Genomic DNA, 27,510 nt, shown 5'->3' with positions numbered 1-27,510 from the left:
TTTTTGTACTGCGGGAGCAAAATACAGTGCCTAGTAAAAAAAAAACACACATGCACGAGAAGAACGTGCAAAGTACACTAAGGCCTTGTGAGGCGAGAGTGCTAACCACTCCACCACCATGCAGCCCTTGAACATAAAGATAATGCACATTATTTCAGAACGATATAACTCCCCTCTCATTAGCTCAGCATAAAATCGTGCAATGTTTACAGCAACTGTTCAACGTTTTCTGATACTGTGCAAATGCCTTTGTGGTATCAGAATAAAAATATGTAGATTTCTGTAAAAATGTGATAAAACATTTCCCAGCTGGACTATGTAAGATGTCTGTGTGTTTTCTTGTCATGTGAGAAAACATAAGATAAGGGAAGCAGTGTTGACTTTAAGGGAGATGAACCAAAATAAAGTGAGTTTTGAAGATTAAGGGTACATCTGGAAAAAGGGTGAACGTCCCTGTCAGTGTCGGGTCTGTTTCCATATAGAAGTCATTAACTTTAATGGCAAAGTTCTGCAAAAAGCACTTGATGAAAACAGTATTAGATTTATTTTAATAGTTTTGAGTCATTTGATAAAGTCCTATACCAAGTTTGCATACATATGAAAAATATAATAAAAGAAAAGACTCACTTTATTTTAGTCTTTCACGGTATGTTTGACATGTCTGTCCTTTTTTTTAAATTGTGTCCTTATATTGAATAAAAACTGCTCCTTGCTATCAAAAACAACAATTCAATTGTTGTAATTGTAAGAATGTGTGTTTGTGATCTGTATTGTGACATAAATTCCTTTATGTGTTTCAGAGAGGGATGTAAGGAAAAATCGATTTGGGAATGCTTGTGTCAATTTAAAATGCTTTCAAGACAATACTTATTTATTTGTTTATTTATTTGTTTGTTTGTTTATTTAATTATTTATTTGTGAGTGTCCTTCAGCGTCTGACACTTGTTCTCCACTCAAACCCCCGACTGCTAGTTGGCAGCGCAGCACACTGAACCTCTTTGAGCAGCTCTACACCGCAACAAAACAACAAGATCTAGCGAGAATCAGCTTGTGTTTAATGCTAAATGTTCAGTCAGCCTCACGTTTTTTGTTTTTTTATGAGACATGTACTACTTAGTTTTTTTTCCCGGGATTCTGGTTCTGTGTAGTGGGCTACTGATGAGGACGACTGACACCTGAGATGTATCGCAATACATGTCGTATCGCCAGACTCCTGCCAATACACACCCCCATCTCAGAGTGTAGCTAAAAGTAAATCACTTTCAGTCCATGTTTGAAAGTCTGGTTGGTTGTTGAGGGGAACATTGCTTCTGTCCTTTTTAAGTTGTTGTTGGTGTCATCACTTTATCATTCATCTGCAACAAGATCAAGCAGAGCTTCAGTGAAATTCTTCACTGGCTGAATTACTTTACCAACAAAATGCATGGAAGTAAACATTAATGAAAATAAATATTTTGTGATTCTAAAAATGTGGACATTTGTTTCCATTATGTTTTGCTGTTTGGACAGTGTTTGGTTTTCTCACAGAAGGCAGCTTCCGTGTTACAACTTCAGCCGGGGGCTGTTTGTGTGGGATTTGCATGTTGTCCCTGTATCTGTACTAGAGCTCCCTCCCACACCAGTTTGAGTACTGATTTTATGTGTGTGATAATCTTTTGCCTAATCTGGATCTGTGATAGGCTGGTGACTGGAAACTCTTCTGATAGCAGCTGGGATTGTCAGCATTTTATTATTAAATTTATTATCATTATTTGATGTATTGAACATGCCCCATGAAATGTCTCTACAATTCTATATTTAAAAGAAACAAACTTCTCACTTGAAACTAGTCGTGAAGCTATAACAAAATAACACCAAACATTGATGTTTGTAATCATGCCAATTTTGGACATCATCTTGAATTCTTAAAATCTATGTGAAGTTTTTTTAAACTGTAAAGCATTGAATCTTGAATTGGAAAATATTTGTTTTATTTCTTAAAAGAATATCAAAGTTCTTCAATTATCTCTCATAAGGGGATCTCGCCTTTCAAACTGATGCTTCTTATCTTTGGAATTCCCTTCCTTTGTCGCTACATCAGATAAACTCTCAAATGCAGGTTAAGACATTTGTATTCAGAAAAATTTTTAGTTGATTTAAATCTAATGGTGATTTTTAACTTTTACTTGCACTTTTAGCTGGTCCTTCTCAGTATTGGATGTTTTTATCTGTCTGTGTCTTGAGGTCTGCTGTCTTTTATTTTTGTAAAACACTTTGATATTTTATTCCCTGAAAAGTGCTACATAGATAAAAAATTACTTACTAAATGTTGTGATTGGTGTTACTTTGTTCCTTTAACCCTTGTGCTATCCTAGGCACTTTACCATTGGGAGTTGGGTCATCTAGACCCACTAAACAGTGCTCTGAACCTTTTTTCTTCAATGATTTGTGATCTTCACTGGTGTCCATGGATTACATGAAATCTTTCCACCTTTATCATGGTAGGGAGAACACGTCAATGTAAGGGTGGGGTTATCTACGATAGCACAAGGGTTAAGGTTTAGAAGGTCCTTAAGTGTTTGGTGGTGAAGAAAGGGAGAAGAAAAGACAAGTGGACGGTGGAATTTTTGCTCTAACAATGTAATGAACACTCAATTGTTATCCACACAAAAGATTACTAAAAAAGAAACTACAATCATTTTATCATTTTATAGCATATAATTGTATAAACTTAAACATAGATGGACATCAAAGAAAATCAGTTACATAATGTTTAAAATAAATCTACTCCTCTTTCAGCAGATGACAGTAACATGCTAAAAGAGTTTAAATTCGGTCAATGGTTTACATAGTACAGTGTTAGATCATACAAGCTAAAATATAAACAAAGGCAATTACAAAAATCAGTTTTAATGCTGCATTAACGTTTCATCCATTACTGTCCAAGGCTGAGGACGTCAGTGGTCTCAAACTAAGGCGCAAATGCTTCCATAAGTTCTACCAAGGCAATGACACATGAGGTTTGAAGGATTAGAGCACACACAGTACAAAGGCAAACGTCCTCTCAGCACATGAGTAGTACCAAGAAAGGAGCTTATTTTAAGCAAGGGGATTGAGCGTGTGGGAGGGAAATGCGGTGTAGTGGTCAGACAGTTGTTTTTTTCTTCGATGTAGTTAACGGAGGGGGCGTACAGAAGTTGATATAGCTGAAAGATGACAAGTTTAATGAAGAGTCTTGCGTAAGGTAGCTTGAACAGCTTGTTAAGGTGTAACTAATTCTGATGACTGCCGGGGAGGATGAGGAAGAGCGTCTTCTCCCAGGAGAAATGTGCTGGCCTTAAGAGTTCTTGGTGACTGTTTTCATGGTGATGGTCTTTATTTCTAAGTACTCCTTCAAGCCGCTTTCTCCTCTGAAACAGGAAATGGTGACATCACTGCTTAGTTAATTACTGTCATCAAAGCAGCAAAGAAATTTAGTATAAATTGTGCTGGAGCATAAATATTTCAATATTCTTTTAAAAAAGATGTATGTGATGTTAAGTCATTTTATAAAGTAGGTTCTGAAAACACAGTCAGTATATTAGTAATAAAGTGGTTAATTTGTGTATATTCAGTGGGCAGACAGCCAATCTATACTCACAATTCACGTCCATTCCCAGACATTTTGTATCCTCCAAAAGGACACTGTGTGCTGAGAGCATTGAAGCAGTTTACCCTGGAAAATACACAGAGCATCGATCACTCTCGGTCATTAGACTCCTGCTCTTTTCTTCAAAGTTTAGCCTGCCCTGGATTGCATTTTCTAAGACGTTTCCTCTTGATCACTGCGCTTCTTCCTCCCCTTTGAACTTGTGTTATTTCAACTGCTGATAGCGCAGCTGAACATCCTCAGGTTTGCTTATGTAAGTTTTAAATTACAGTTAGCTAGGAAGAATTCACAAAAAAATCGGTTTTGTAACCCTTGTGCTATCCTAGGCACTTTACCATTGGGAGTTGGGTCATCTAGACCCACTAGACAGTGCGCTGAACCTTTTTTCTTCAATGATTTGTGATCTTTACTGGTGTCCGTGGATTACATGAAATCTTTCCACCTTTCTCCACCTTTGTCATGGTAGGGAGAACACGTCAATGTAAGGGTGGTGTCATCTAAGATAGCACAAGGGTTAAAAAAGAAAGATAGAGACTAGGAAAGATGTGTTGCAAAAATATATGGTCACCAATAACCAGCAGGGCTTCATAAATGAAGAACTATAATTTAACTTAGTTATCTACGTTTTTACAGTGGATTACTCTTACTCATATCATGTGCTGAATCATTACTTACTGATGTTTCAATCTCTCAAATGAATTATGAGTACAAAGTGGAGAAATAAATTACTACATAATTTTTTCAATAAAATGCATTATTCTTATTATTATTGTTATCATAAATCAAAAATATTCAGCAGTGTTTAGAATGATTGCTATGTGGTGTATATCCAGTTTGCAGTCTGTGGTTGACTGAGATGAGTCCCAGATGAAAAGCACTGCTGACTGCAGCTAAAGGAAACCCGACACATGGAACTCACCAGACAGTGCCGGCCTGCATGGCTGTGGAGACGGTCATGGCTTTGTTGATGTCAGTGGTGAACACAGCAGCAGTCAAACCGTAATCAGAGTTGTTGGCTCTTTCAATCGCTTCTTCAACAGTTTTGAACTTCATAATCTGCTGAACTGGTCCAAAAATCTGCAAAGGTATCAGAGCCAAAGAGTTTTATTTGTTTGCATTGTACTGTTATTTCTAAAAAAAAGGGGAAAAAGGTTGATCCATTTAATTGTCATTGTTTTTGTCTAAGTTAGCTTTTTCCTTTTTTATGTCAGCACCTTCTTGTAGTTGAAAAATATGTAATTTGATGTCCATGGTTTTATTTATATAACATTTAGTCCTTCTTCAAACTATTTTAAGTATCTATTTTGTTATCCCTATATTTAATTTTATAGTTTCACACTTATTTTTTTGTTTCTGTAACAATATATGGATTAAATTACATATTTATCAATAAAATATATGTTAAATAATGTATGTGATTGCAAACTGAATCCATCTTCAAGTGCGAGAATATATAACTGCTTTGGTATTTTTGACAGTCTGAGGCAAAACAGCTTCTCATACTGCAATGCGTGCATTTATTGTTGATGAACCATCGGCTTGGATTGAAATTTGGTCATACCTCCTCCTTGGCAATTCTCATGTCATCCTTCACGTCAGAGAAAACTGTGGGTTCAATGAAGAACCCTTTCAAGCCCAGAGCTTTGCCTCCACACTCCAGCTTGGCTCCTTCCTGGATTCCACTCTGGATATATTCTAGCACACGATTCTGATGCTCCCGGCTGATCTGCAGAGGGAAAGCACAGTCGTGAAAAAACTTAAAGTAGACAGTTTTAATTGATTTTTAAAAAGGGAAAAAAAATCACTGACAAATTCTGCTGGGTTTAAACTGCTCATGCTGACCTCACCTGAGGACCCTGTTCAGTTGTGGGGTCAAAAGGACTGCCAACTATCCTCCTCTTTGCTCGCTCCACACTCCGGCGAACAAACTCATCATAAATGGGCTCCTCCACATAGATGCGAGAGCCTGCAGTGCAACACTGGCCCGCATTGAAAAACACACCCTGGTGGGCCTGTTCCACTGCCAGATCCACTTCAGGAAAAAAAAGGGATTGTAGTTAATCAGTATGTAGGTAAAGCAGTTTATATATTAATAGAAAGCACTGTATAGAACACTTTTTAAAACCACAAAGTCAATTGTTAACCAATTTTACAGGAACATCAGAGAAATAATTTCAGACTAGAACATGATTTAAACAAGGGCACAAAAAAGCTAAAAGTGAAAAATGTCTGCATGGACTTTTATTAGAGCTATCCTGTGCAAATCTGATACCCAACACCTGAGAGACGGGACCCTGCTGCTGCACTCAAAGGGTTAATGGATCCCAGTGATTTATGGGTCTCAACTGAAGCACCTGACTGAGTCAGGGTCAATTTCCCTGATTTACAGGCTTCACTGAGCCCCTCTCACGGCTGCTGAAAGCATTTAAAGGACTCTGCAACCCCCCTGTTTGGAGAGCCACTTAGAATATATATGAAATACATCCATCTGGAGGGTTTTCTAAGCACTTAATAGGATTTTAAGGATTTCAATCTGACAGCCATAAGTAACAAAACAATTGTAGTTAATGACAGACTACAGAGCAAAATGCCAAATAATTACTGAAAACTTACAATCTGCATCTGCAAATATGATGTTGGGGTTTTTGCCTCCCATCTCCAGCGTCACTCTCTTCAGGTTACTCCTCCCTGCCGCCTCTTGGATAAGCTTGCCGACCTAGTGGAAGACACAGATCTCAGGTTTATTCAGATGTACAGGCCTGCAGCCAGATCAGTAAATCAGCTGAAGCCATAAGAAGTCCTGAAGAGGCTGCTTAGTTCCAAAAAAGGAGCGCTGGTGGGCTCGCTGTAACATAAGTTCTGCAAACACAGAAAATGAATATCTATTACAGGGTTTTTGGAATCAAAATTATGTTTCAGCCCAGAACAGTATCTGATATACAGTGAAGGGCAGGAAGGGGCAACCACAAAGTGTGTGTGTAGTGTCTTGTGATTCCACTGACACTGAAATATTTGAATAAAATGTGTCCCATGTGCTGGAGAAAGACAGATTTGCCTTTGACTTTTCCATATCTTCCTATCATTCCTATTTTAATTCTCTTCTTATCAGGAGGGATCATATCGCAAAAGGAAAATTATAAGCAATGCATTTATGCATTTAAGCTACATTTTCATTAAGATGTTTGGGAAACATTGTTGCTTGACAGAATCAAACACAATTTGTTTCTGCATTTATCAACATAAACCAAAAAAAGGACAACTATTTCATTTCCATTGCATGTAAGTAAAATACAATTAAGATTTAATGTTGGACATTATTTTCTAATGTTAACAAATAAGCCAAAAAAAAAACAAAAAAACAACAGAATATGCACCAATAAAGCAGGTTAGGCTGAAATTTCAGACAAATAGTGCATTTTGTGGTACTCGTGTTGGCATTAGGATCCTCTCTTGCCATAAAACACTGTGCAAATCCACAAGGGTGGCCATTTGTAAAGATGGCAGCTCCATTATTGTCAGAGTTTGATCTTTTTAGTCAGCTTTCTTAATATCACTGCTGGATAATGCATTTTTTTGTAAACAGACCCATGTGCTTCTTTAGTTTTTCTTACATAGGAAAGTCACAGCTAGCCATTGTCTATATAAAGGCTGTGAAGTCATCTTTAAAAACTCTTGAACAACAGGCTTCAATTCCTCAGAGAGGACTGTGCAATGAAATAGTTAATTTGACTGAAACATCGTTTATTTCCCGAATCACTTTACGAGCTGGTTAGATAAGAGGTCTCTGAAACCCCCTACATCTCCCTCACAGCCTTGCTCACCTTCCTGTTAGTCATGGAGTCTGTTGGAAAATACAGTTTAAACGATGCAACACTGTCTTAAAATGTCCCCACGCGGACAAACTTCTGCTAAATCTCAGCAAAGATAAAAAAAGAAGTGAGATGCAGAATCAATTATTCCACTGATGCTCACACTAAATCAGCTCAAAAGCAGCACAATATTCCACTTGGCTTTTTTTCTTTTAATGCGTTTGGTTTGACTTTGATTAGTAGAGGGCTCACTCGCATGCTCATTCAAGGGTAAAGGAAACACGCTGTGCTGCTGGGCTCCTATGTCTGGAACCATAGACATGTGTGAGTCAGAAAAAGGATGAGCCTTGGTCATGAAATCCACCTGCTCCACCGCCCTCTGCTCTGTCAGGAGACGCCATGCTCGCTCACATCCTCCACCACTGCTACTGCAGCAGTGACTCACTGTCTGGGGGATCAGCAGTTTCTGACAGTGCATGCTCATTGTTTCACTAATTAACTCCAGACGACATGAAACAACAGGAAATCTATTAAATGGGGTCCCTCGCAAAAGAAACATGCAAGATGAGATAATAAGAAGACTCATCTGGGATTCTCACACACCCAATACTATGGGACACATGCTGAATAATAGCAATATTAGTTAATAATAATAAAACATAAAATCTATTAGTTGGTCTGTTTGAATAGTTTTAATTTTTAATTCAGTTTTGCACTTATTTAAGCCTAAATGTTATTTTGAAGAAACATTTTGGGTCAGTAATCCAGGGGCTGTAGTACTCATTTCAACCAATAGAAAGCGCTAATAGCTTTCATAATTCTCAAATGGTTCAAGAAATAATTTACAAACATGTAAATAAAAGGGTACAAAACACTTCAAATGGATTAAATACTGAAGTGTGTTTAATGCAGTAAAGTCACATCATCTGGGTGTACTCTTCTGACTGCAAGAATGCAGAATTTGGTTCGGTTTATGTCCAACCTTTTGCTCTGGGTTCATTCAAAATATTACCTCATCTTTTTTAATATTACATAAAAGTGATGAGTCCTCTATCAGTTACTATTTAATTCAGTAAACAAACCCATTAAGTGAACAGGCACATGGTTCGAGTCCCCTCTTCCTTTTGAGTCCTACGCTGTTGCTTGTGTGCTAAAAACCTGTCATACTGACACACTCAGTCCTAAATCTAACACATACACTTACATTTCTATCAAATCCTTCCAAGTGTTTTTTCTTTTTTCTGTTTGCAGAATTCTAGCTACGGGTAATCTTATTAGATCTGAACTATAGTTTTTTGTCTGATTTTTTTTAAACAAAGACTAAAATTATTTAAATGCATGGAGCTAATCTTTCATAATCAAAAATAAACAATTATACTAAAACAACTGTATATAAGAGCCGGTTTAGCTCATGCTGGCTTGCGGCGCCTTCTGTCCATGAAACCAGGGTTCGACTCCGGGCTGCTCCCTGTTCCCTTCTCTACCTCTGTGCCGGTCCCAACCCCAGTTTGAGAAGGTTGCGTCAGGAAGGGCATCCGGTGTAAAACATTGCCAAATTTACCATGCGACTTGTTCGCTGTGGCGACCCCTGATGGGAGAAGCCGAAAGAGGAAGAAGAACTGTATATACACACTTACAAAAAGACTGACTTTCTTTAAGAAAAAACCTTTATGGGGTTTTTGTGTTTTTGAGCAAAAACTTTGGTTGAATATTTTACACTGACAATAAACACAGAATAAGCGAAGTCAAAGTCTGTTATGTTTCAGAAAACAACTTTAAAGCAGCTAATCTTTAACGCTTCTTTAGGGGGAAATTTGAGGTTTATTGAACTATGATAAGCAGGTTTCCAATGGGGGAAAAGAGCAAGCAGCATGTGGGGTTACATTCACTCCCCTGAAATTCCTAATTTTGTCTGTTGTGCTTCTTAGAATGAGATATACTGCAGCAGTGATTTATCAAGATGTTTTCAATGTTTTTTTTGGTGAAAGCAACTTAAGTACACAGTTAGTAGTTGATGCAGTTCTTTTAACTTAGACAGAAATGTGAAGACCTTTTTTGTTGTTTGAGTTCATTTTTGTGGAAGAGCCTAATGAACAAGACTCTGTGTGCTCTAAGGTTGACAACAAATCCGTTACTTAAACAAACTGGGCATGAGTGGACTGAAAAACTGAGAGCTTCATGTCTCACTTCTGTGTTGGCAACAAACAGTGTAAAGAAAGTTAAGTGGGAGGAGAGCAATTGCTAAGTTTAACTCATCTAAATTAGGTTTGAATGGAAGAAAGACACCAATAGCTATACTAAGAGGGGGCCTGCAATTGCTCTATTCAAAAGAAAATTTACTTTAATTACACTGAAAAAGAAGAAACTAAACTTACACTAGATCTAGTCCACTTCTTGCACCTCCTCACTACTTATGATCAACCAGAATGATATTTTACAAATTTCACCTGATTTTCACTTTTTTGGCATCATCCTATTGGCTGTTTTTATTTGGCTATTTAATTACAGATTGCATGTATCATTTCCTGCATTGACTGTTCTTTTTTTTGTCATTGCAGTATATTTCCTAATATACAGCGTGTGTTATATCACTAAACATTTAAACAAATGAAAGTTTTGCCCTGTCATTAATATTCCAGTGCAATACTTGGGTATGGCTAATGGGAGATCAAGAGAAGACTCTAAATGCAAAAAGAAATGATCGACAATAGACCATGAGGAAAACATCATGCTTACTTAGTCATCATTTGATATGTCAACAAAATCAATTGATCCAACAAATGTGAATCTATCTTTTCGATGTTTGTGCAAAAAGATATAACTGAATTCATGAAACTGAAATTTATGGAGCATTTCGCAACGGAAACTTTTACCTTTAATGTACAATTGTAATCAGAACATGTGAAAATAGGGGTTACATCTCATGTGGTCTAAAGAAAAAATTCCCGCCAGGTTAACATTGTTTCTCACTTAGCCAGTGAGACAATGAACCCCCAACAATGGCTCACACAGTAGCCTTTATTGTCTAGAGTTTTATCAGATAATGAATACAAATGAATGACATTTACAGTGTAAGCTGCCTTCAGGGGATTGCCCCCAAAAATTTGGTTTTATGAAACCTCTGAAGACTTTCAGATAAAGACCTCCTGCTTCCAACTGGGTTCTCTCAAATGTTTTTTTTTTGTAGACTTTCAAAAGCACCGAAATCTTAAAAAATATTCCAAAAGGGAGATGCAGGCAAATACATACAAGCTCATAAAAAATAAAAGCTTTAAATTAATTTAATTTGTGAACTATTGTTGAATTCACCATGTCTAACAAGTGTCGTATCTGACTACAGTATTTTGATTAAAAGAAAGAAGTTATTTTGTTGTTTTTGGTTTTGTTTTCATTCTCTCCTCAAGTTTGAGTTCTTTCATTTTGTGTGATCCTCAGCTATTACTACAATTGTATATCAAATTTCAATGAATAACTAAATGACAAAAAAATAAAACATCCCACAGAAGTACTATTTGGGCTCCTGGTGAAAACCCAGTGAATCACTAAACTTAATCAGTTAACCCACAGACTGAGCAACCCACACTAGTGTTCTCAGAGATGTCACGGTAGCATGGCTCAAAAGCTGCCTTCCTATTACACACACACACACACGCACACACACATACACACACACACACACACACACGGTTTATGTACCAAAGACACTTATAGAGTACAGGCAGTCCACACCATGACATGAATTCTACAACACTTTTGCTATAAATGGTTTTAACATAGTGAGTTGTCTGGGGGAAATGACGGCTGTTTATAAATGATCGGTAAGTAGGGGATCTGCTATCACTTTGCTGCTCTCTCTAGCTTTGAGAATGCCATCAGTCCACAAAACTCAGCACCTAAGATGGTGCGTCCTTTACACTCACTTGAAGCACTTCTCTACACCGAGGTTTATTCAGTGAGGTTCCTGATGGTAAGTTAAATAAAAAGCACAGATGAGGAACATTAATTTCCCAGTGACAGGTGAGAAAAAACAGAGGATTAAGAGTGTATTCACAAAGACATGTTTGTGTACTCTTGATAACAGAAATATGTACATGTGTGTGAGATAAAATCAAAGCGCTGTCATGGGGAGTAATAAAAGGGTATGCAGCTTATGTAAGAGCCCATTTGTTTGTCATTTAAACTTCAGTGCAGGCACACAACTTCCTCTAATTACCCAGCCTGCTCTTATGCTCTGCACATGTTGGTCACTGTGTCACTTGCCTTCAGTGATAAAAATGCAGCTGTCTATATGAACAACGTTCGAGGATAAAAGAAGGTACCTCAGTTGATCCTGTGAAAGCAACTTTATCGATGCCCATGTGCGAAGCAATGGCAGCTCCTGCTGTTGGCCCAAATCCTGGCAAAATATTGACAACTCCTGGTGGAAACCCAGCCTGTCAAAACAATATGAGAGGAAACAAGCTTAAGCGGAGATGACTGCAGAGCCAAGCAAAACCGCAGGCGGTGTGGGGGAATCCAGACCCAGCCCAACATCCCTACAAACACAGAGCAGAGGGAGCATCAAAAAAAAAAAAGATGTTCACAGACGGACAGTTTCCAAAAAGAGGCGAGGCCAGGAAAGACACAGGGAAAGATAAAGGATGTGGATACTTAGATTTGAATAACATTTGATGGTTTCACCAGATAGTTCTATCCTGTTTAGCCACTAATATGTTTATTTCCATTACACACTGCTTCAGTGATACATTTGGTAGGAGGGAGGCAATCATTTGCTTATACACCTCTCAAAATATTGTCTTCAGCAGAGACTCAACGTTTATACAGCTGAAGTTATTTTCCTTTAAGGTAAATTTAACATTTTTCCGGTTTTCAGTATACACATAAATTGTACCGACATATGCATAGTTTTAGTCTGTTGCAGTTTTTTCAATGCATTGTAGAGATGAACTGCTATTGGAAACAGGATACCTGAAGGTTGTTTCATTGGAAAAAACGTGCGCAGATTGGAATAGCAACAAATGTTGATGACCTAAACATAAAAAAGAGCTTGTAAGCACTCTTCTAATTACTTTTTTTATATATATATATATATTTCAACATGGCTTCCAGTGGAGAAAAAAGTGAAGCTTTGTTTACTCCGCCCTCTGCAAGGTCCATTCAAATGACCGCTTCTAGTGGAAAGTCTCTGCAGAATTCCACGTTTGGGCTTCCATGTTTAAAACTCTCGTATTCACATGTAGCTACGCAAGTTTCTATGACCGTTTTCAGACTCTATGTACAAAACAGCCATTAATTCCGCGTTGCAAGTGAAACCCCATGGAACTTTGACCAATCAGGGTAGTGATAGGCCAAAAAAAGCACAGATAGATGCAATGTTTTTGTTGTATCTACATCTGAAGCTCTCTTCAGATGTGCAACATTTTTATGTTTCAGCTTTTTGCGGTTAGTAAGACCATTTTTACAATAAATGTTCATCTTGAAGCAACCAGATCATAACTGGCCTTGCAACTGCAACTTGCTGATGACATGTCCAGTGCAACGTTCACTGCACCACAGCCCAGGGGACTGCCTAAATGTGAACTATTCCAAATTGTTTTCTTAACCTCCTACAGTCGGAAAACGTGCTAGCACAATAAAAAAGAATATTTTCGAACTGAACTAAAATCTTTTTTATGGAGTTAAAGTGAGATTGGTAACAACAACAAAAAAAGCAGCAACGCAACATGGAACTTTGGCACAAAGTTTCCAAATTTATTCAAAACTGAATTGACTCATCTAAGCACTTGGATCAGACTATCTAAATGTACATTTGGGCTGGTAGAGTGACTGATGTGTACCTCCTTCACGAGAGCTGCCACATAGAGACAGGTGAGCGGCGTCTCTTCAGATGGTTTGAGGACCACAGTGTTGCCACATGCCAGTGCAGGGGCCAGCTTCCACGCAGCCATCATCAGGGGGAAGTTCCACTACAAGATAAAAACATGTACACATGCACGGGAAAATCATGACACTGACACACTGGGTGGTCACAAGTCAAGTCCAATAACTCATCACTCGCTGGTGGCTCACTCTCATTTTCTCTCTGTCTAAACATTTTTAAGTGAGAAAATGTTCTTGGGCCTTGCACAGTGTTTCTCTTCCCACAGCATCCTGAGAAAGTCGGGAAATTGCGTCACATGTGCAATAGACCCATATCACTGTACAACACACAGACGCCTGTTTTTTCTGCTTTACAGGAGCCCTTGGGGCTCAGCAGAGAACCACACACTTTCAGCACTCTTACACAATCAATAGTCTCCTTTTCCTTGATCTTTTCCTCATTTCTCCTCATTGTCCTTCTCTCAAACCCACCCTGCTAAACCCCCACGTTCAGTCTTGTGCTTCTCACTTCTCAATTCCCTATTACTCAGACTCACTGCACATTCATTTTGGGGGCTTACCAGCAGGATTTACCCAAACAAACAGTGACGGTCAAGGAATTACTGGAAAATGCATCCACCACACAGATCACATTCAAACTAATGAGGTTTATCAGTTTTGTTTGCTTTTTTTTCGTTTTTTTTTCCTGCCAGTCATTTTTATCTATTAGCGGCAAATGAATAAAAAAAAGCTTTTACTCACAGGAATAATTTGTCCACAGACTCCAATAGGTTCATATCTGGTGAATGTCAGATACTCTCCATCTGTGGAAGTCACACGCAAGCAGAGTTCACTCACAAAGAAGTGAAAACACATTTCTTTCTTCAGCTGAAAAGTTAAGGGAACAACCTAAACTCAAGGAACATCCCTGCTGATGTTGACTGAACATGTTCATTTATAAATGAACCCACACGCTGCATTACCGCTTCCTAAAAAAATGGCTGAAAGAAAGCATTAAAAATCTCCAGCAGCACAGGCGTGTGCGTCTTTTTTAGGTCATAGATATGGGTGTTATGCTGGAAAGATTTGCTCATTCTTCTAGCATAGCTTGAGTTAAAAGAGGTCATTTCTGAGGGTGTGCCATGCTTGTTCACTTTCCGCAAAAACAATTCATGTTGAGAAATGCATGAATGTATTACAACAGTGGTCAGCTGATGATTGCTTAATGTTACACTTGGACTAGAATGATCAGAGCAGGAGAGCCAAGAGAATCAGTTCCAATGGGAAACAGTAGAAACATGGCAACTGAAACAAAACTGGATCAAAGGTTAGAATACGCCATGTATCTTTCTTGATTCTAAGTGGATTCTAAAAAAAACATTGTGTGTTCGCTGCTGGCTGAAACTACAAAGAGATTTTCAGAACTCTTTCAGGAAGGCTGAAACTTTGATGCTTGCGAATTACTTAGATTTCAATTTGGAATGAGCAGCGTAAATGATACCCAACTGTGTAGCCAAAGGTGCTCTACATAATGACACTCCCTATTCATGTCAGAGTGTGATACAAATTTAATACCACATTCTCAACTTAACATGCAAGACAAATATGGGAGACTGTAGGTGGTAAATGTGTTGCCCCTCATGGTGGTGAGAAAACAAACATTATTCCTTACATCGTGCAAGCGGCAGGAAAACCCCTGTTTGTTTTTTCTGAAAGTCCACAAGTGAAATAAAGCTTAAGAGCATAGGCCTGGGAAAACAGACACCGCGGCGGTTTGGCAGCGGCGTACAAGAGAAGCTTTGAGAGGGACAATACAGTGGTATCAGGAGGTTTCCCATGTCCTCTCTCATTCTTTTTCTCATTCCTGCTAAAACAGACATCCAACTTTCCCCTCTTCCACCCCGAAATATAACTGTGTCACTATACGGGCGGTCGCTACCAAAGAGCTGTAAGTGGATAGCAAAAGTCTGGACTAGGCTCCAGTTTCTTACCATTCTTTACTGAGCTCAACTTGTGTAAAATCCCAAAAAGACAATTCTTCAGCTAACTCAAATTTTCTAGTAGCAACTGATCAGATGTCAGTAAAAGGAGCCGCTCACGGTAACAAATCCCTGCAGAGTAATCTGACTATTTTTTCCATTGTTTATACAGAGCTTTACAGTTTTTACAGCCAAATCCCTAGAAGGTTCTTACATTAAATCAGTACTGGGAACTTTTAACATTTTTACTACTGAAATGTTAATCCCTTACACTTTACTCTGGTCTTTTGAGAGTCATCTATCAGCTTTATCAACCAACAAATGAGGGCTTGTTAGGAATGGGATGGAGAACAGCTTTGCATATCTATTGTCATCTGAGAACATTTTTTTCCTGGTTTATGATGAAGTGGTACCAAATGCTACTGACAGTGTTTGGTTTTTCTGTTTTGCCTTTTTAACTTTGATTTGGTTACATGATAGCACCAAATCTATTTAAAAAAATATAACGTTTTAAAAGTTCTTTATTTGGTTAAAACATTGAGGAAAATCCACTGTTTAAAGTTGGAGGCTGAGTACAGATCAAATATACAAAAATCCAATAATGGCTGGATCACACACAAACAGTTAAGCGGTTTTTCTCAGTTCCACATGTTATGTTCTGTGTCCAAGCATTATTGGTAAGAAACTGGAAAAGTAAAATTAGTTCACTGGCAAATATGAATACAGGTAGAGAAGAAGAACCAATTCTGGAGGATATTTATCATAATGTTAGCAACATTTGTGCCCATCGAAGAGTTCATTTAATAAGAAACAGAGAACAGGTAAAAATAATTCTTAAAAAATAGAGACAATGATTTTACAAAAATCTACAGAGAACCTGAAGTTAAACTATTAAACTAAACTTTTCATTTTATGGGAGTTAAAATCACTCAGAAACGGGCCCAATTCATCAAACAAACTCAAGGAAACTGCCAAAGCTTTACAAAAGAAACTGTACTTCTAAAGGAAACATAACAAACAATAGCTTGAACTGCCCACACAGGTTCCTGCAAATCTCTACAGAGATTGCTGGGAACATGGAAGCTGGATACTTGTCTGCAAGTATCAGAGATGTCAGTGAGGTAAAGTGTCTGCATGGAACCCAACACAAAAAGACCAAAGGACAACACCCAGCCCAAAAATGTCAGTTCACCCAGTCCCCATATGGCAAACGATACAGACGTATCCTCTGTCTTGCTGACAGTCCCACCGTTTTTTTTTTCCAGGCTGTGAGATTTATGAATAAATCCTATTGTAACAATAATGTGCTTTGATCTGACACTTTTCAAACTTTATCAAATGGTGTATTTCTGTAAATAGCACAATAAGAATTGTTAAACATTCTCAGAAAACCCCTCTAAAATTATGATAAAACAAATGTTACTATTAGAGTAAGATTTATTTTTAGATGTTAGAATTTTTACGGTCAATAATTTAGAAAGGAATTGTATCATTGGGAATCTTTACAGATGCTTTATTGCCATAAAGTTTGTAAATTTGTCCAGGATTAAAAGTTATCTGATTTGCAACCTTTAATATACAACAAAGATAAACTGTAGATCTGGTTTGTTTTAAACATATCAAGCATGTTATGAGAGCAAACCTGCCCAAACATTCAAGAGTGCTAGAACATAACACTATATAACACTAGCATTAAGTTCACTTAAAGACAATGTCTGAACGTCTACTAAAACTATCGTTTAAATTGAGCTAATCTAATAAATAAAGAAAACAAAAACAACATGAACCAGATTTTGGAATTTGATAGTTTTTCATAATTCAAAAGCACAGCTATGGTTTCAAACGTATTTATCAACGTTCTTCAACTCTACAACACAGTTATGTCTGGCAAATGAAAAGCAGTGTAACTCTTACCCATTGGAATAGAAGTGCCATGGATTTTGTCTGCATATCCAGCAAAGTATCTGAGAGTCTTTATAGTTCCTTGGAGGTCAACAAACAGCGTTGGCAGAAACGGTTTCCCGCTGTTCAGAGACTCAATTGTCTAAAGAGAGAGGAGGGAGACGTTTGGGAAATATGTCATATAACCTTGTGATCTTCACATAATTCCAAACCATTCCATCCTTTACACTCACCCACGGGTGAAATGTGACACCAAGATAACATTAAACTACGAATACAGGCCTTCAGTTCTCTTTAAGGCAAAGCTAATATTTGTAATTTCAAACACAGAGGAAACCAGGAGAGCTTTGCAGAACACATAAACTGTATTAGATGAGTTCTGAATCAGGGAAAAAAAGTCTGGGCTGAGCTGTTAGAAAGGACATTGTTGTGAAATGTATTTAAAATATTTCATTTATTTATTTATTTTTTTACTTACTGCTAGGTAGACGCTGTCCCTCTCCACCAGGTCAGCCAGTTTGGCCAGCAGTTTTCCTCTTTCAGAGGCATCCATTCTTCGCCAAACTGAGCCCAAAGAGAAGGCCAGGCGAGCTGCCTGCACTGCTTTATCAACATCAGCCTGCAAAGTGAGGAAATGTGACAAAAAAAGTGTCAATTACTGCTTTTGCTGCTGTCTCGTAACACTAAAATGTGTCTCTATTTCCAGAAGGGGGCATTGAGTCACTGCTGGGCTGCATGTGGGTGAATCTTGACAGCGTTTTATACTTGATCTAAACTCTATGATAACTAACTAGTTTCTACAAAGTCTTTGTGGCAAAGCTTTCGGTTCTAGCAGTTCTTGATATAATTTCTTCAAGTTAGCAAAAGATAGCTAAATGTAGAAAATGTAAAAAAGCATTTTGTATCATACTAAAGGCCTATTTTAACTATTTTGATGTAATTTTATGATCTACTTTTCATTGTATAGAATGGTGGGTTTTTGGAAGGCTATCCCAAACTAGTGAGTGGTAGTTGGTAGTTTACCAACTTCGTCATTAACATGGTCATGTGCGATCCAATCACACTGACATGCCTCCTTTGCTTTGCATCACAACAGTTTTACAAATGCAGCCATTTAAGGTTTGCACTAAATAGAGAATGTGGATGGTTACCACTTTTTCGTAATATAATTTTGCTGATTTTTGCTCTCATTTCTGACTCTTTCTGTGCAAAGACGTACCTTATCAGCCTCCTGGACTTCACAGATCTGCTCTCCAGTTGCTGGGTTGTAGACAGGGAAGACCTTCCCACTCACAGAGACATGCCACTCATTGTTGATGAAAATCTACAGACAAAAGCAAAGTTCTTAGAAACCGTAATAAATTGATGCAAATTACCGGTTTTCTGTTTGTTGTTAAAATGTGGATCATGTGCAAGACTGAAGCACAACTGTGTGTGTGCGAGGGGTGAAGTGAGCTGTAAAACAGTGCTAAATATTTATGGCACATTTAGTAATCAGGCCATTTCGGCATTTAGGTTTCAGCAGCATGCTTGAAGACTGCTAAACACTAACAGCCACCAGGCAGCGAGCCCAGCATGTCAGGGCTCTTGTGCAAGCGATATGGAGGAAAATCTTCAAATCTGGACAGAGATTCCTGCTTGTCCAGCATTGCTCTCTGGGGAGTTCTCCACCGTCCAGACAAAGAGAAGGAGAATGAGTGAGTGTATGCTTTTGATGGGCTGGAAAGGTGAATATATCCCTATCAGACACAAGAGCCCATTCCAACAACCAACCTCTGAGCACAAAGAAACATGTTTCACAACATCACCACCAGTTTATGATACCTATAAAACACATGCTGCGCTGGGTTTTTGCGATCTGTTAAAGCACGTCTTCCGTTAAATAACCGCTCGGATTCCAAAGACGGAGAAGATTCCACCTTTATGAAGAACAAAATGAAAATAAATTTTTACACAATCATGAAACAGAGAAGTTCTGTGCTAAAAAAAAAAAAGGCTGTAGGTGCTCGTGTACTGATGGAAACTGGAGGAAAGGTGTGGCTGTCGGGAGAGCACCAAAAACCTCCTTTTTGACATGTTTGGATTCATCGCGGAGAATGTTCGCCCTCTGTTTTTAATGGCTGCCAGGGCGTCTGATAAATCGACCGCGAGATGAACATTTGCTGGCACAAATATTTCTGTGCGTGTGCCGTCAGCATCAGACACGGATGCACTCAGAGCCGCCATCACGGTGACCCCATTCCCCCTATTTTCCATCACAAACATGGAGGATTTCATGCTTGTGTTTACTTTTCGGCTGGTATTCTACACCATAAATTCAAACCTTTTTCCTCCCTCCTTAGCATTTCTAAAGCTGACTGGCTAATAATGGACTCTGCTGTGGAATAACTGAGCTGCAGATGTTTAAAGTGTGCAGCATGTGCATGTACCACGCCACGGACAAACTCCTCCATGATTTGTGTTCGCTGCTTCCCTCCTCCAAACCATCCCCCCGACATCTTAGCACATGCTTATGTATCCTACGGCGCCTTCTATCAAAGGCCATCTTTAATCTGCTCCTCATTAAGAGCACTTCATAAAATCGTCAATAACGATAAGGAGCCAAGGGCTCTTTATAAAAACAAAAAGTCCTGGGGAGCACTGAATTAATTTTTAAATTTATAGGGGCCACTGAAGAGGGCACCCTAAATCAGAGGCGACCCCTGACAGCCTCAACAGTCGGAGCAAGAATGTGGGCCGTGGGTAGCTCCATGCATGCCGTAACCCCTCTTACTAGATGCTACTAAAGGAGAAGGATGAAGCGCGAGAACAGTGAAACAGGCTGCACCTAAATCACAGACAAAAAAAGACAACTGTCAGCCGCCACTTGGCTCGGCCCTCTCACTAGGTTCAGGCTGGTGTTAGACTTTTGTCTGGATCCTTTGAGAGGCTTGATTAAGATGACGGGCTTTAGTCGTAAATCAACTCTCAAGGTTTCTTAAAATTGCTTTTAGGTCCATTTGGACGAGGGGCAAAGAACGCAAGGATGAAAAAACAAGTGCGAGGGTGCACATTTACAAATGATAAATGTTGTTTTCTTTCCCACTCCCTGGCGGGTCATTACTGTTGCTAATAGTTTCATGTTTATGAAAGTCTGTGCTGCCGCTCAGCACCAAGGGGGTACCCTGACATTGCTTTTAACAGGCATCTTTTTAATCCCACATTTTTTATTAAAAAACGTTGAGATCGTTTGAAATCATTCGTGGTTCTTCATTAAATGAATGATAATGGAGCCTTATGTAGATGAGAATGGGGCATAAAAAGATAGAGGAAAAGATAGAGGTATAATAAAAGAGACTGGGTCAGAACTTTATGCAAATGTCCCAAGCAGCTGTGCAGGTTCAACAGAGACCCTGTTATTCTGTTCAAATTTGTGGTTTCACATTAAGGCACAAACTTAATCATAGATTAGACGAAAATCTAGAAGATTTTAACTCATTGTTTATATCACTCTTTCAGACCAGGTCTAAACTACCTCCTGGTTCTTCTATAGTAATACAGAATTTTAAAAAAGGGACTCATTTAATGAAGCTTCTCCATAATAATAGAAACATATTATATTTGTGATCATTATTCATTTTTGCATCTGGATTTTAAAGGAGAAGAATAATTTCATTTGCTCACATATCTGTTGTGGCTCTTAGCTTTTTCCCAAAACTCAGATGCTAACTGTTGTAGAAATATGTAAGACACGCTTCTTTTTTTTTTTTTTAGGAAGGATGGGGGCAGGATTACGGGTGTTTGTGTAAGTGTGTGTGTGTGTGTGTGTGTGTTTGAGGGTTTACACACATGTGTGTTTATACACTACATGCCAAGATTCCAGAGCCAGACGAATCCTTCAGGCACCTGTGACTCTCGCCTGCACAGGAAGTTTCATATCCTCTCTTACAGCAGGACCTGTATTTCCTTTCTGCCTCTAGATTGGTTTCACATCTTTTATAATTAGTGCTGTTACTGGTGAGGAAGGAGAGCATGTGAAAGTGGAGACCAGCTGGTGCTTTTTCTCGTACTCCTCTCTGCATGTCTGACACCATGGGGCCCTAATGTTTTTGATTCACACACCCATAGACAATGCCACTCTGCACTCTTGTGTTCTGGCGAGGGTGACCTTGCTGTCATTCCCTGGCAAACATCTTTGTCTGGTCTGTATGTGTGGGCGATGGGTTAAAGCTGTTCATCCTGACTCTAAAGTTATGTGAGAAACGGTGCGGCTTCAAACGACTTCTCCTTCGCCTCTCGCTTGACCTAAGAAGGACTCTGAGCGGCTTCTTGTTCTTACTATCAAACAACAATTTATTCAGCTGAATCTTTAAATGCAAACATGATACTTCAATTTTCATCTGGGTTTGATATAAATGCAATTCAGCAAATTAGTACTCGAGCAACAACCCTAATGAAAGACAGAGAAAAGCACCCGTTTCACTTTCATAAGTCAACAGTGAAAACGAACCTCTCCTCTCATTACTGGTGTTGTTTTTACAATCTGAGATGTGCCGGGTTTCCTGTGTGCTTTGGAGTTCTTCAAATTTCAGGTCAAAGGACAGATTAAAGAACGTTTTTACACAGTTATGCTTAAGAGATCAGTGGACAGAGAGGAAATGATTTATAAAGACATGCCAAAGCTGTTTCATAGACAAATAAACACTTTAATAATTATCTCTGCCCCATGCATGGCAGAAAAAAACCTATCGTAGCAGATTCATGAAGGCCAAGGGTTTTTGTTATTTATTTTGAGAGTGGTTTGTTGAAGGCGGGCCTATGGAAAGTTAACTGGTTAACCCCTCTGTCAGTGCGCTTCAGTGATTCAGGGAAAGGGGACTTGATCTTGACGTGTCTCCAATGATGGGAATTTACTCCCGCTGCACAAGTAGGCATTTCACACCAATGGACACATTAATGGCAGTGCACACTTACCCTGTCACAATCAAAGAGATGTGTGCGAGAGAGTACATGGCCTTGCGTGTGCGAACAAGGAGAGCAGAAGGAAGAAGAGGAGGGAGGGATCCTCGCTGTGCTCGTCACGATAAATCATTTAGCTGCACAGTATCCTTTAACTTTGGTTGCGTTTGATCTTGATCCCAGTAAGATGGTGGTTTTGAAGTGAAAAAATCCAGGACTACAGGTCAGGCTCTAGCAAGGCAGGGCCACTAACCCACACAGTGAGACTGGGTCATAATTTACACCCCGGTGGACAGCGCCGAGCATCGAGGAGCCCCAAGCCTCCATCTGTACTATCTCAATCAGTGACAGATTGATGGAGCCTCTCCTTCCTCCAAACTGAGACGATGTCTCTGCAAGGACTGCTGTAAAAATACACATGTCCTTAGCAGACAGATTCTGCCCCAGATTCCTATGGTGAAAGCGCACTAATGCCACCATGAGCAAAGCAATTTAGAAAATTTATATCTTTAGATTTGATAAAGAGATTTCCTCACATACGAGGAACAAGGCCACCGAGCCTTCAATCTGACACTTGTTACTTGTCCAAACTTGTACTAAAATTACTTTTAAATTATTATTTTTTTATTAAAAGTATTATTTTTAAAAAATACAATGTTTTTGAAAAGTTTATAGAAATCCTTTCTTAGTTTTTTAAGGTAGTCCCTCCCGTTTAGTCCGGTACAACTCATCGCCAAACGATAAAGAACTATCACCTGCTGAAGGGGACCTTCAAAAAATTACTTTCTGTCTCACATCTGCCACAAAAATAAAACAATAAATAGTTATTGTCCCTTATTTATGGCTTCCTTTGCAGTCCTATCAACCTTTAAACTGTTTCTGTCTTGTAAGCCAGCTGTGGGAGCTTCCAGTGATAGATATGTGGGGGTAGGGGGCAGTGAGAGAAAACATTCTCCTTGTGCTTTTGGCTTCAGGAGCAAAGTGTGATGAAATCCACGAACACTCACAAAAATATTAACAGAATCCTTTTAAAAGGATACACAGAGATGATAGAGATTTCACACACGTCTTTGAAAGGTAAGCAGTCTGTTTAACCCTTGTGCTATCCCATGACCCCCCCCCCCTTACATTGACGTGTTCCCCCTACCATGACAAAGGTGGATAAAGGTGGAAAGATTTCATGTAATCCATGGACACCAGTGAAGATCACAAATCATTGAAGAAAAAAGGTAAAGAGCACTGTCTAGTAGGTCTAGATGACCCAACTCCCAATGGTAAAGTGCCTAAGATAGCACAAGGGTTAAAAAAGACAAGGAGCAAACCATCCAAGAGCCCCTTTCCCATGCTAAAGGAGAACATCTGATATTTTCTGACTATTTATGAGACATTTTTTGCAGGGATATCAAATGTATTGTACAATTGAAATCAATAGATTAAAAAATGAATACAACTGTTCAACAAAAAGCTATTTTCTGACTAAAAAGAACCATATGTGTGTTTGGTAGAACGATATGTGAGAAAAATCTCCATATCGAGGAACAAGGCCGGCTGTTTCCCGTAGAGTGAGCAGGGTGGAGGACAGGAACAGGGTGTCAGTAGAACCCACGCCAGGGGTGCCCATAAATCAGGGCCCTTCTGCCCCCTATGTCCACCAAGACAACAGGGACAGGATGATCCAAATTCCTGGGGGTTAATTCACCAAATCGCTCCCTAAATTTCTTCCTGTACGCCATTATTCACATCTTTTAACTAACATTGAAGGAAGTTAAAGCTTTCACACACCAGAGCCAGCACAGCTCCACACAGTGACGCCATCGCAGCAGCAGCAGGAGCAGGAGCAGGAGCAGCACCAGCAGCAGCAGCAGCAGGGCCTTTGCAATAAACGCAGAGGTATGCTTGAACCGAGAGCAGTTTCAGCACTGAGATTACTAATCTGTCCTCTGAGAGATGTAATAAATACAAAACTATCCGCATAAAGACCACTGCATTGGTAAAAATAAAAGAAAAAGGCAGAAAAACGTTATTAAAATAGGATCATGGTGGGAAGCAAAAATTAATTTGTTTTATTTTTTATTTTCTCTTTGAATTTACTGTTTGAATTTACTTTAAGTGACAAAAATCTGGATAAAAGGTTATTTTTGCAAAACTATTTGTTGTGTGTGTATTTCACTATTTCCTCCACAAAATATGACAAACTGTACTTTTAAACTCTATTAAAATTCTGATTTTTTAAAACCATTTAAAACTTCATCATTTTTTAACTTTTTTTTTCTTTCACTCCTTACCAGACCAAAACCTTTATGCTCTCCATCAGTTCCGTGTTATGTAATAACAGGACAAAGCCTGAGTCAAATTACTCTTGACGACAATTTGGATTTGATCATCCTGAATGTGTTGTCTATTACCATCATTAAAAGGAAATACTCAAGAGGATTTTGAAGACATTCCTTTCATTTCCTCCCTTCTGAAGCTTTATATTGTTGTGATGAAGCTCCATCCTGCTGTGATCTTTTATGACAGAATTTAACAGGATGACAAAAAAAGGGAAAGCTCGGTTATTTTAATGGGTCCAAAACTTGAGCCATAAAAAGTTCTTGGTTTCAGTATTACAGTTTAACTCTTGCCGTTTTTTTAAGAATGGCTTGATGCCTGTGATTTATAGTCCAATAAAGATACATTTTATAAATTGGCTTCCCACAATGTCCACGTAGGTATTGTTTAGCCCCTGTATCTGTCAAGGTGGAAAATTGTAAATAAAATAGTAATGTTAGAACACTGGAACACGTGACTTTTTGTATTGCACCACTATTTTAATTAATAGACGCACATGTTGATTACAGACTTAATAGGTTTTAGATGTTAATTTTCAAGAACGTGTCAATACATTAAAATTTATATTAAAATGTGTTAAGTTGTAATATAAGCACATATAGGAATAATAAAATAAATAATAGCAAAAATATCTATCAAATTCAATGAAACCTGTTGAGTCTGAAAGTTTTACTCACTTTTGAAAACTGTGAGGTGTTTTTTTTTTTTAACTGGTAGTCTCCGAACACGTGGGAGCAGGAGATAAAATAAATCCACAGCCGATAAACTTTTTCTAACTTTAAAGACAGTTTTCCGTTTGGATTTGAACTGCCGTGGGAACTGACACCCAAACTCAGAGAAGTTTTGACAGATTTCTGTGCAGTTGCGTGCAGCCTCCGCGCGCCGCACTGAGGAAAAAAAAGCCTAAAGTGCGCACAGAGCGCGGAGAAAAAACGCACCTTTGTGTACTTGAGCTCAGGGTTGGGTACCGGTGAGGGCATCAGCTGGAGGGATGCCATGAGGGCAGCCGGGTCGCTCTTCACCTCTCCGGGGATCTCGATCTTACTGGAAGTCATGACTGCCGTGGCTGCGCTGCTGTGCTTGCGTGCTGCGCGTCTCTAGGTTCCCTCGGCAGATTTCTGATTCGGGCTTCTAGGTTCCTTCCTGGGTTTATAGCCAGGTGTCGGTCGCCGTTCCCTTTCATTGGGCAAAGCAAAGGGCTGTCCTTTTGAAAATTAAATTCGAGCATTTACATAAAACGAGCCCAGCCGTGCGTGCTAGGGAGGAGGAACACATCCACCCCACCCACCTCACAGTCCCGGTACACTCGCTTCTCCCCGACTCCAACAGTTGAGGCTTTTACATACTTATTCATAGTTTTACATACACAAATGTGCAGGCCGAACTGTCACTTAGTCTGGAACTGGGGAGTCAGATTTTCACTCAGAAGTAATTTCTTTGTATTGTATTTTTGCAATGAGGTTTCTGCAATGAGGTACATTGCTAACAATGCAAACAGGCTCGCTTTGCTTTGCAAAATCATCTCAGCGAAAGTCTCATTTAGCAGACCTTCATAAAGGATCTTATGATCTGGATGATTTCAAATAAAATAAAAAGAGAAACCCAAACACGTTTTTATTCATTGCGGGTCAAAATTTGCATGGAAACATAAAAAAAAAAAAAAATCACAGCACCAGGTTATTTCCTACTAGTGACATGAAAGGTGTCACCTTTCCCTTTCAGCGCGCCATCACCCATTTGCCTAACACAACCTCCCCGCGGTTTGGGATGTTATGTAAATGTTGACTGCAGGGACTGCAGCTACTTTGCTGGGATGGTACAGATTTGTCCTGCAGGTGATAATTCCCCCCAGTGCCTCCTTTTTGCTTCCCAATCAACATCTGAGTTTTAAGGGGAGAAAAAGCTCAGAAATGCTCACCTGCATAAGTTTAATGCAACTTGCAAATGAACCGCATTTATTTTGTAGTCATCAGTAAACAAGTAGATTATTTGTGCTTTTTTGCCATGATTCTAACAAAATACAAATAACTAAAAAATAATGTTTTTTTTCTAGAAGGTTTTGTGCATCTTTAATTACAAATGGTTGAACTCTAAAGGTTTGCGCAAATGAGTTTGGAGACGGATGCAGCTCCATCATTTCAAAGCTCCTGGGAGGATGCGTTTTCTCCATCAGCACATCAGGCTTCTTTCACAGCATGAACGGCACTCTCCCAAGTGTCTGTTTCACATCAAAGGGGACCTGCGCGCAACGCTGGCATTGATCAATAGATTCAAAACATCCCATCCTCAGCCTGTCGTCTCACCTTTTTACAGAGCAAACGGAAGATAAGGCTGAGCACGGAATCCGACGTGACAAACTCCAAACTCCAAATGCATTCGTGGAGCTCCCTCTGTTGGAAAATGCGGCGCGGGACGCTACGGGGCCACAGTGGAAACGTGTGCCGGGAGCGGGCTGAAACACTGAATGGAGCAGATTTACGCAGACAGGTAGGAAAATCCAAAAGTTTACTCGGATAACTATAAAGTGCTGCAGTGCAGGATAGTTTATTAAAGGGATTGAACATCATAAGAGGTTAAAACGTGTTGCCGACTGTAGGGTTTTTATTTTCCGGAAAAAAAAAACCAAAACATGATGAGATCCAAGAAAAGTGTTTTTGTGAGTGAATGCGCAATAATCAAATACATGAAGGCGATGTAAAGACTCAATGATAAAAAATAAAAATAAAACCATACATAAAGACCTTTTTCACAGTCTCTCGATTTATAAATATGACACTATACAATAGAACTTTTTTAGCATTTCTAACAATTTCTTTACCTTCTTCGTGCTGCGCACTACAGACAGGGACTAATAACGTTACATTGAAAAAATATTTGTAAAGTGGGTTCAAGTTATTCATGTTAGTCAATACATAAATATTGTTGTGGCTTATAACTCTTGTAAATTCACCCCCTTCTAGAAAAAATTAAATGAAAAACCAAAAAAAAAATCACCTATACATCAACAAGAGAAACTAAGCAGTTCAGGATTTAGTTTAATTTATTTTTACAATGTGTTTTTAGC

At 38.9% G+C, this 27,510-nt stretch overlaps 1 protein-coding gene across 1 annotated transcript; it reads right to left on the bottom strand.

Annotated features, from left to right (window-relative positions):
• Window positions 1–3,106: 3,106 nt before the first annotated feature.
• On the bottom strand, window positions 3,107–25,570 carry aldh1a2 (aldehyde dehydrogenase 1 family member A2; the record flags this gene model as incomplete). Its single annotated transcript, NM_001104821.1, is given in 13 exon segments — window positions 3,107–3,389; window positions 3,620–3,694; window positions 4,548–4,705; window positions 5,190–5,354; window positions 5,476–5,660; window positions 6,242–6,344; window positions 11,757–11,870; window positions 13,275–13,403; window positions 14,059–14,120; window positions 17,190–17,319; window positions 17,656–17,796; window positions 18,397–18,501; window positions 25,385–25,570. Coding segments are annotated over 13 exon segments (1,557 nt in total). The 5' UTR covers window positions 25,502–25,570.
• Window positions 25,571–27,510: the final 1,940 nt, after the last annotated feature.

Source organism: Oryzias latipes, chromosome 3, assembly GCF_002234675.1.
Source record: "Oryzias latipes chromosome 3, ASM223467v1".
Taxonomy (NCBI): Eukaryota; Metazoa; Chordata; class Actinopteri; order Beloniformes; family Adrianichthyidae; genus Oryzias; species Oryzias latipes.
Note: the sequence above shows the minus strand (reverse complement) of the source record. Positions and strands in the feature narration are given on the sequence as shown.